Source organism: Crocuta crocuta, unplaced genomic scaffold (assembly GCF_008692635.1).
Source record: "Crocuta crocuta isolate KB4526 unplaced genomic scaffold, BGI_CrCroc_1.0 scaffold316, whole genome shotgun sequence".
NCBI lineage: Eukaryota > Metazoa > Chordata > Mammalia > Carnivora > Hyaenidae > Crocuta > Crocuta crocuta.
Window position 1 is genome coordinate 691993 of NW_027529682.1, and position 10958 is coordinate 702950.

The 10958-nt window shown below is 42.9% G+C and overlaps 1 protein-coding gene across 4 annotated transcripts in view; it reads right to left on the minus strand.

Moving 5' to 3' along the window:
• The window catches only part of JHY (junctional cadherin complex regulator), a 60891-nt gene that overhangs the window by 18407 nt on the left and 31526 nt on the right, over positions 1–10958 (minus strand). For all 4 annotated transcript variants that reach the window (XR_013334847.1, XR_013334846.1, XM_077763055.1 and 1 more), the window contains exons 4-5: positions 6885–6998; positions 310–971 (exon numbers count right to left, since the gene is read on the minus strand). Coding sequence is in view for 2 of the 4 variants with exons in the window: in XM_077763055.1 (XP_077619181.1) it covers positions 310–971; positions 6885–6998 (776 nt within the window). In the remaining 2 variants the exon portion in view is untranslated. The remainder of the gene's footprint in view (positions 1–309; positions 972–6884; positions 6999–10958) is intronic.

A 10958-nucleotide genomic window follows, 5' to 3' on the forward strand; every position in this document is an offset into this window, starting at 1 on the left:
CCATGTTAGAAACCGTTTCCCCCAAACATTACTTGTAACCCTCAAAATATACTGATTTTTTTTTTGACTGGGTCCTTCTGTCTCCTCCCATCCCTCCAACCTTTGGCTTATCTACAGTGGGAAAAGTAGAGACTAGGAAGAAGAAAAGACATCGAAAGTGGGCTATGTGAGGCAGAAATCAGAGCCAAGGTCATTGTTAGGTGACGGTTTCCTCTCCCCTGACCATCCCCAATGACCCACACCTTCTCTTGTCTCCAGTGGTCTTTCATAGCTCTCCTAGAAAGACAGCTGAGAAAAGAGAATTCTTACCATAATATTTCTAAGTTCTTATATTTTGTCTCTGTGTAAGCCCACTTGGGTTGCTTCTTATTTCTGGTTGATCCATTAACATTTGCAGTAGGAACAGACTGTGAACCCTTCTGGCTCAGGGGCCCTTGTCTCTTACTAAGCTCGTTAAGGTGGTTCAAGTCCATATTGGAAAGAGTGTTGATGTGTGACTGCTGATGTGACCATCTTTTCTCTTCTTGGCCCCTGGGTCCTCTTTCTTGATGGATGTTCGTCACCAGCTGATATCCAGTAGAGTTGTTATATAATGTCTTGTCAGTAGCCTGCTGTAGTGGACCAAGTTTACTGGAGGTTATTTTGGGATCCTGACTCCTAAATGCACTTGAGTCTTGTAGATCATCATTAGGGGCATTCATAATTACAATGGTTTCATGCTTTACTGAAGGATCAGTGGGCTTATTTTGGTTTGCTTGCTGTCTGGGAATGCTATTCTGGTTTCCATGACTGACAGCCAGCTCCTCAGTCACCAAAGACTTCAGGCCATGCTGGCGTTGATGCTGTTTTCGAGTCTTGCGCTTGGCTGGTTTTCTGGAAGGCTTCTGGCCGTTGGTTGTTTCAGAAGATTGATGTCTCAGTACGTTGTTTGATTTTGCACTTTCGTATTGAGACCAGTGTTCCTGGTGATTCTAAAAAGAGATCTTTGGTTAACGTAAAGTCAAATGGTCAGCATGCCTCACAATTTACATTAGTATTTTCCAACCTGAGAGTGCAGTGGGGGGGGGGGGCNCCTTTCCTAATTTCAGGATATGAGGATGATTAACTGAGTAACTCCTCTGCACAATTTCAGATTATGAATTTCTAGAAAGAAAAAGAGAGCTTTTAATGGGCTTTGTTTTCAGGACAAGTCTTTGACTTCAAATGTGAAATGAAGTCACCAAAGAGGGTGGGGAGGGGAAGGAGCTTTACCTCTACAGGGCCGCATACAAAGAAAGCACAAATCCACATCAAAACATGCAAGTTTATCTTAACTAAGATGAATATTTTTAAAAATCTTAACCAGAAGGGACAGTAGTGATTTGCTTTACCAACCAGGTACAAAGCTAATATGAAACACAGTTTAGATGATCAGATCTTCTTACTCATATAGGTCAGAAGCTAGAAATGACCTCTTCACCAGATGAAACAAATTAGATTTTATTCAGAGGATTCTAAAAGAGTCTGCACTGTGATAGGACATTTGTGAATCCACAAGGGTTGTTTTGCTTCAGTTCCTTAATATAGCCCGTACTTAGGCAATCAAACATCTGGGGGACGTATTTCAATTTCAGAAAGGTCTTTATGCTTTTCAAAGTCTTGTAACAACAAAATGTACTCCTAGTATAATAGATATACTACGTAACTATATTGTACTGAGCCATTTAGAAATATTTTCCAAGGAATAAAGCACTCATTACGTTGTAAAAAACTGGCAGAGTTAAGAGGCCTTTGGAAAGAATAATTAAATGCTTAGTAAAAATAGTAATAAGGCCATATGCATCAGTGTGGTATATACCCACGCCATGTTTTTTCCTTTCTGAACACCTATTTAAAAAATCTCTATGGCCCGTATCTATGCAATGTTAACTGAAAAATCCAAGTTACCTGGATTACTCGAAGCAGAAAAAACACCCTCTTTTGCCCAGATTGTTTTAACTTGCTATGAACAATGATCAAATTATTGCAGTGAGTTCAACTTTTTTTCACTTTTCTATCATAGAATTACTATGGTATCCTGTTGTGTAGAGTAATAGATGGTATTCTATTTCTAATGAAATCTGATAATGATTAGGTTGAGATTGTTAAATTAAAACAGTAATATACAATGTTACTTTGCATGTCGGATTTTTAAGTAAGAATGGCTTGTCTGAGATTTAGAGTATATTCTCCTTAGAGTTTGAGCTTTCTGGAGGATTGGCCAGGCTCTGACTGGCTTGTCTAAACTTTACTTTTGGTACCCAAGAAAGAAAAACTTCCTTTTTTGTATTTTCCTATTTTGTATTTGTGTTAAGAAAGGTTCTTCCATCTACGTCGGATATGGAGCCGCATGGGAGAAATGTAGGCACAGAGGTTGCAAAGAAATAGCCCAAGGGCAGCCTTGCTTAAAGTGGACCCACAAGAAAATGGCTATTTTATAATCTTATCAGGTGTGTTAATGAAACATGGTGGCTCTTTTCCTGGCTGTCATCACTGTTTATGAAGGCAAAAATATATATATATATATATCCACCTTTGCTATGATCTATAAACACTTGTTGATGCTGATAATGTCATTTAAAAAAGTATTTGTTCAGGGGCAACTGGGTGACTCAGTTAAGTGTCTGACTCTTGATTTCAGCTCAGGTCATGATCTTATAGTCATAAGTGAGATTGAGCCCTGCATTGGGCTCTGTGCTGACAGCAAGGAGCCTGCTTGGGATTCTTCCTCTCTCTCTTCCCCTCCCTGGCTCACACTTGAGCTCTGGCTGTCTCCCTCTCTCACAATAAATAAACAACTAAAAAATATTTGTCCAGTCTTTTAAAAAAATACTTTAATATTTATTTTTGAGACAGAGACATAGTGCAAGTGGGCGAAGGGTGGAGAGAGAGGGAGATACAGAATCTGAAACAGGCTCAAGGCTCTGAGCTAGCTGTCAGCACACAGCCCAACGCGGGGCTCGAACCCACAAACCGCGAGATCATGACCGGAGCCAAAGTCAGACACTTAACTGACTGAGCCACTCAGGTGTCCCTGTCCAGCCTTCTAATTGCTAGAAAAATAAGCTAACAGGAACTCTTTCTGCTGCCGTCCATCCATCCACATCCTACCTCTCTCTCCTCATTCCCACCAACAAAGAAAAAAAAAAACTCTCAAGAATTCTTTCTCTGGGATACCAGACCCAAAATCTTGGTTTTAATCATGTTATACCTTTGCTGCTGACAATTCAGATTACAATAATACCCTTCAGAGGGGGCTTTGTCAACAAGGCCAAGGACTCCTCATTTTACGAAACTTTAATTGTCTCAAGTGTTAAATCTGCTATTCACTAGAATGTAAGTGCCCAAAGAAGGCATTTCAGTCCCCAGAAAGGAAGATATTTACAGGCTTGATGTGATTCCTCTCACCTTGTGAGCAGGCTACTTGAGATCTGTGGTTTACTGAAGATTTATTACCCTACAATTGAGGCGTCAGGTGTCACTTTTTAGGTCACAAGACCCGAGTTCCCTCAAGTTAATATACAAAGCCATTCTCAGGCTATTTAATCTCCATCAGCACTGAAATCCTCTATTTTATCCTGCTCTCAATGGGGTTCTTTTGTTACCAACACTCACGATCAGTCCATGCTACGTGCACTCAGAATAACAGTTTAATGGCAGTAGGTTCCCTAGCACACAGACCAGTGTCCATTGGTACAGCATTCACATCAGGGAATCCCAATGCCTATTGCTGGGAGGATGATTTGTTAGTAAGGTCTGTACTTAGTTATTAACGTTTGTTCATACTGCACTCTCTGAGAGGGGTTTGCCCCCAACCCTGTGAAACGCAGTGTCTGTCTGGCTGTTTCTCTTTTACAGCTTTCCATTGATATGCCGTAAGCAGAGGGGAGGATGCCTGCTCTTCTCGACCAAAGGTTCATCTGCTTTCCAACAAAAGCCATTCTTGTCCTTAGTTACCCTGATTGACCCTGGAGTCCTGAAGGCTGTGCCGGGGCTCCAAGATCAGCTCGGATGTAGAGAAGTGTCTGTTGTGTTTATTAACAATGAGACACAAATACTTTGTGCTTGCATTATGAATCCCATCTGATAATATTAAGGAAACTTTGAACACACCTATTAACTGGCTGTAATTTACAGCATCAGTAAGGGAGGGTTCTATGCTCAGATGGACAAAAGAAGAATAGCTATATTGATAGTGTTGGAGTCAAAACCAAAATAATAGGTCTTTGGAAAGGTGGGAAGTTACTTAGGATGTGATTACAAGGAACCTGACATTAATTAGTCAAAGAGCCTACATAGCCTGTTCTTCCTTTGCCTAGAAAGTTGAGTTATTTTATTTTATTATTATTTCTCAAATGTTTATTTATGAGAGAGGGATCTCATGAACCATGAGATCATGCGCCAAAATCAAGAGCTGGATGCTTAACCAACTGAATCAGTATGAGAAACCTTAAGGGCATGATCCAGACCGCAGGTACATAGTAACAGAGAGAGAGAGAGCAGAGGATGGAGTGGGAAAGGCTGGAAAATCTTCATGCAGGACGGAAGACCAGAAAGAAGGCACTGGATTTGGGTAGTTGAAGAGGAAGATGAAAGGCAACCTGGAGCAATGGTATGCCAAACGCCTCGCTGGTGTGTAGGGTGCGGCGGGAATTAACAAATCCTTTTGAAGTAAAGAAAGTGGCATCCCATGGGCCACTCTGTGTGGCTGCCATGTTAGGTCTAATGATCTTGAGATGTTTGGCTCCTCTTTGTCTTCACTCAGGAGTGGGTTATAAACAAATGAGTTCTGGGGAGCCTGGGTGGCTCTGTTGGTTAAGCATCTGACTTTGGCTCAGGTCATGATCTTGTGGCTCGGGGGTTTGAGCCCCTCACTGGGCTCTCTGCTGTCAGCACAGAGTCCGCTTTGGATCCTCTGTCCCCCTCTCTCTCTGACCCTGCCCCCACTCTCTCACTTAAAAATGAACATCAAAAAAACCCCACATGAGTTCTATTACATACAAAGAATAAAGAGCATTCTTTTGGCTTTTCTTCCATATAAAAATTTTTACCACCCCTGTCAAGGGCCATATTATGAATCAGGTGCTGTGATTTTACTTTATCTTTGGCTGAGATTCTCATAATTTTCTGTGGTGATAATTATGAAAACTCTAGGTTGCAGGAACCTCACATGCTTCAAATATGTTTTCTAGAATAATTTAAGTAACTAGAGAAAAATGTCATATAGTCATAGCATTTTGCAGCTGGGCTGCACCTTGTAGTTCATTTGGGGCACCCCTTCATTTAATAAGGAAGAAACTTGGAGTCCCTGGGTGGCTCAGTCCACTAAATGTCTGATTTTGGCTCAGGTCATAATCTCATGGTTTGTGGGTTCAAGCCCCATGTAGGGCTCTGCTCTGACCATGTGGAGCCTGCCTGGGATTCTCGCTCAGTCTCCCTCTCTCTGCCCCTCCCCTGCTCTTTCAAAAATAAATAAATAAACTTAAAAAAAAAAAAGAAACTTAAGGCTTGGGGGAAGGTTGAGATTTGCCCAAAGTTATGCATTGAGTCAATGACTGGCGAAGGCCCAGAAATCCATGTCTTCTGACCCAGTCTATTATCTGTAACACATGACAAGCCTTAAGGTGTTTCCCTTGTCCTCTCCATCCAGTTGGCCAAGCTCCCCAGGCTCTCTATCGGGTCTGGTGTAGACCCTGTCCTCTACTATATCCCACTGCCAAGGGACAGTTCAGTACCATTCTCTCAACCTGGTGTGGCTGGCATCAGCTTTCAGGAAGCTCTGGGTGAACCACTGTTTCTATTTCTTTCTTTCTTTTCTTCCTTTCTTTTCTCTCTTTCCCTCTCTTTCTCCCTTTTCTTTCCTTCCTTCCTTCCTTCCAAGTCTGAGAGTGACCTCGAAGCCACTGTGAAGGATAAAAGATGATTTAGGCGGTCGCTCTTTTCTGAATTCTCTGGAACCGAGATGAACTTTATTATTACTTTTCCCCATGTACACAGTTGTAACTGATGGTGTCAGCAGGCTTTCTTGGTGGGGTGGTTTCCCAGGGCTCATCTCTCCTGCAGCAGGGATGAAACCTGGTGTGAGAGTGACTGTTCCACAGAGCTTCACTCACTGGTTCAAGAAGACATTGACTGGGAGCGCTTTGCCTTGTTCTTCTAGAAAAATGGTCCGTGGGGACAGTTTCACAAAAGTCCTCCCTAAATTACTGGTTAGTAGGCTTTCACATCCTGCAAATGAGGCTCTGGGGATTCCCGCCCATTTTTAGGGATAGTGTTCCCTGTCAGCTAAGGACACTGTAACGGCCAGCTTCGAGCAGTGCAGATTGGGATGATATCTTGAACTACGAGTTTTACTTCTGTGCATTTTCTCCATGCCTTTCTTCTGTGTGCGGTTTTCACTCTGAATGTTTAAAGAGTGATGTGATGATTTTCTTCTAGGAAACAGAATCTTTTAAAGAATGGGTAGAGTTGGCAGGCTGAGCAAACAATGGCCCACTGGGCACAAACCAGTCTTACCCATGGTGGGCAACTATTCTCAGGCATAAGAATAAACCTGTAAGTTTTAAACCTCAGGTGCCTGGGTAGCTCAGTTGGTTAAGCATCCAACTTCAGCTTAGGCCATGATCTCAAGGTTGATGAGTGCGAGCCCTGTGTTGGGCTCTGTGCTGTGACAGCTCAGAGCCTGGAGCCTGCTTTGGATCCTGTGTCTCCCTCTCTCTCTGCCCCTCCCCTGCTCATGCTCTCTCTCTTTCAAAAATAAACATTAAAACAAAGAATAAACCTGTAAGTACTAAGTCAGCCATGAACATTACTGATATTTAGCAGTAACCCTTGAAATCCATTTAAAGTTGAGTCTAGTGAATAACCTTTAACTGTTGGACTCTTTGATGCCATTTGTCTTCAGGATTGATGGCAGTGTCTTCAATCTCTTTGGCATTCTGAATGGACGTCTTATTGGTTGCACTGATGGGGTAGGATATCTAAGAGGGTAAAACAGAGAGAGCACGTTAACAGGTTTCACTTTAGTCTTAGAGCCACGAAGCTCATCTGTGAACTCTAGAAAGAAATCCTGAAGGGCTTCGTTTTTTTCTTTCTGTCTTTCTGTCTTTCTTTCTGTTTCTCTCTCTCTCTCTCTCTCTCTATTCCCATTCATAGTTTATTGTCAAGTTGGTTTCCATATAACACCCAGTTATCCCACTGGGTAACACTCATCCCAACAAGTGCCCTCCTCCATGAAGGGCTTCATTTTCTTTTCCGTTCAGGGGTCTATCTTGGTCTTCAGGGACTTGGATTGATCCTAAGGAAAATGGGAATAATGTTTCCTCCTGTAGGCACGATGTGAGAATTGGCACTTTGAGGTCAAACTACTATTTATTTTTTTATTAAAAAATTTTTAAAGTTATTTATTTCTTGAGAGCAAGCAAGCAAGAATGGAGTAGGGACAGAGAGAGAAGGGAGAGAGAATCCCAAGCAAGCTCTGCCCTGTCAGCACAGAGCCCGATGTGGGGCTCGAACTCCCAAACTGTGAGATCATGACCCAAGCTGAGATCAAGAGTTGGGCACTTGACCGACTGAGTCACCCAGATGCCCCCTACTTTAAATGTTCAATATCTACTTCAGGGACCCAATTTTCAAACCATTACCTGAACTGAATGTGGCAACAAATGTTGAGCACATCAAATGAAATAATAACGTAGTGAGATAATGTTGTCCTTGAAGAGAATGATAACAGCAATAGAAATAACAATATGCATCAGCTGTTCATGGTCTGCTAGTAGCTGTCCTAAGCACTCAGCATATATTCTATCAGTTATAATATATTACAGCTTATCAGGTATGTGACTATTATTAACAGATGATCTGATTATTATCTCTCAGAAAGGTTAACTAACCGCCCAGAATCAACAGCTGGTAAGTAAGGAGCCAGGCGGCCTAGCTCCAGAGTCTCATTTTTAATAATTTTGCTAAAGTAACTCACTTATTAGAAATACCCTCTTTGGAACACCTGAGTGGCTCAGTCGGTTGAGCATCCAACCCTTGATTTCAGTTTAGGCTGTGATCCCAGAGTTTTGGGATCGATCCCTGTGTCGGGCTCCATACTGAGTGTGGAGCCTGCTTGATATTCTCTATCTCTCCCCCCAGCCCCCGCCTTTCTTCTCTCCTGCTCATGTGTCTTCATGCGTTCTCCCTCCCTCTCTCTCTCTCTCAAAATAAATAAACACGTGCCCCTTCTACTGGTAGGTGTTTCCCATTTGTGTCACTATAGGTTTAAAGATCGTCTACAGACTAAGGAGGGGAGAAGCTATAAAGTGGCTTCAGATTATTTCCTTTTTTTCCCCTGTAGGAGACCTGGTCCTGTCACCCATCTGTGGAGTAAAATATTAGCTCTCTTAATCTCTGTTTCAGGGATGATGAATATACTGTCACATCACTGAGCCACCCAAATGCTATAAAAGTTCTTCCTATGAGAGCAGAAATACATCCTCCTGTAATTTCTAGCCTTCTGCCCTCTGAAATAATGGGAGAAGTCAATCTGTCTTTCAGACAATAGCTCCAGATATTAGAAGCTGACTTCAATGCATCTGCTAAGCCTCCTCTCATTCCCAGGTGCCATGGCAAGATTTCTTTGCCATTCTTCCTGGGACAGGTGACCCAGGGTGGGTTCCTCTGGCCACGGTGCTTCATGGCTTCTCAATGTCAAGCTTGCCCTTTCAAGACTGATGTACCTAATTTTCACATTTAGATTTTGGAGTTTATGCTTGTTTGATTAAATTGTCCCTGGTGGGCTGCGTGGTGTGAGAAGCAGTGAGTTGCATAACGCTGGAAGAAGCATGGGGTTTGGAGTCTCTCATGTGTGTTCATATGTTCCCATTCTCCTGCTGCTCCGTACTTCACATATAGTACATATGTGTGAATGCAGGAAAGAGGGGGAAATAGTTGTTAGTAAATCAGCACCTGACAGTAAAGATAAATATTCCTCAGGGGCGCCTTTGTGGCTAAGGCGGTAAAGCATCCAACTCCTGATTTTGGCTCAGGTTGTGATCTCACAGTTTACAAGTTTGGGCCCCGCATCAGTCTCTGTGCTGACAGCTCGGAGCCTGAAGCCCATTTCGGATTCTGTGTCTCCCTCTCTCTCTGCCCCTCCCCTGCTCACACCCTGTCTCTCTCTCCTTCAAAAATAAATAAACATTAAAAACAAAATAAAAGTCTAAGCAAGCGAGGAAATAATCCTTTTTCAAACCTCAAAGAAGCAGTATCTTGGACAGAAATGTTATCTGGAGCTTGGGAGGAAAAAAAAAGTGGGGTTGATTTCCTAGATCCACCACCAGGATTGTTTGATTCCCTGGCTTCCGTGAAGGGGACTTGGCTCCGTTAACTCAGTTTTTTCCTGGTGATATTGATCCTTTGACTGCCAGCAATGGGATCCCTTACACAGCCGCTGGTAAACAGTTTACAAATTAAAAACGCTTCGCCCTCTGCTTCCTTCCCCAGAGCCCTAAGGCCTTGCGCTATTTCCATCCCCATGTCCTGTTGGTGGAACTCAGCGTCTGAGTCCCCACCGACAGTCTCTGGACAAGTAAAGCATACTTCTACATTATCTCTTTGAAAGTGGAGTGGGACACAACCTCTGCCAGCTATTTTTTTTTTTTTTTTGTGAACCATTCTATTAATACCAATCAAATCGAGAAAATGATCAAATGAAATTGCATTTTGAGCATCATAAGCTGCGTAATGTCTATTCTGTTAAATTGGGGCCTATAATTGCTTCTCCACTGAAAAGATACAACAAAGACAGCAATCACGGCTTGTCATTATCCGGGACTAGAAGCCCGGCCTTTGCAGGGAGGACTTCAAAGGCTTGTGGTTCTCGAATTGCATTTGGCTGCTATTGAGGAAGCGCAGGCAATCCTGATTAGGTGTTTACACTGAGGTAAGGCGCAGAGCAGAGAGCCTGAGTGCCTGGGTCTAGAGCCATTAAAAAATTGTACATTATGTTCCTTGCTTTGAAGTGAGGGTTTGTGGGAAGGAGAGCAACTCAGATTGAGTACAGCTGAGCTGGACGGGGCTCTCTCTCTCTCTCTCTCTCTCTCAAAGAAACCGGTCAGATCTATAGGGAATCGGCACCACACAAAAAAGTTGAGCCTTTACCAAGAGTGATACGTGAATGAGTGCATCTGCACGGACACACGCTGAATCATGTTTAAAAAGCATACTTGCCTTAAGTCCTGCAATCCCTGGAAGTTTGGCTCCTTTATTCCTTGATATTGTTATTGTTTTTTAATTGGGAGCCCCCCACTATTAATTTATTAGTTTCCTTGTTATTCCTTGAAGGTATTAACAACTAGCACATGCCCAAATTAAAACAGGCCAAGGAGTCTGATTTCCTAAATGTAGTGTTTTCCCACCCTCACTCTAACACATAAGCTATTTAATCCCTCCCTTTGGGGCATAATCATTTTGGGCATAATTCAATGAGCATTTGTTAACTTGGCTAATGAGCGATCTGCTGTATTAATTCTGTCCTGTTTCTAATACATTGTGCTCTGTGTTGGTCCCCGCCTGCTAGCGTGGGCGCCAGCACCGTCTGTTTATATGTGGTCAGCAAAACAGGTGGAGGCATGGCGGTCCAGAGAGTCTATTGTGGCTGTGCTCAGTAAGAATTTGATGACATTGAGACCTTTGGATCGATTACTTTTTACATTCATTCTCCCTATAAGATACTGCAGCTTTTAAAACTCCCGAACTAATTATGCTAAGCCACCACTTTAAAAACCCTTCAGTGGGGCACCTGGGTGGCTCAGTGGGTTAAATGTCCGACTTCAGCTCAGGTCATGATCTCACGAGTTGTGAGTTTGAGCCCCATGCCAGGCTCTGCTCTGACAGTGCGGAGCCTGCTTGAGATTCTCTCTCTGTTCCTCCCCACCTCCCCGCCCCTGCCA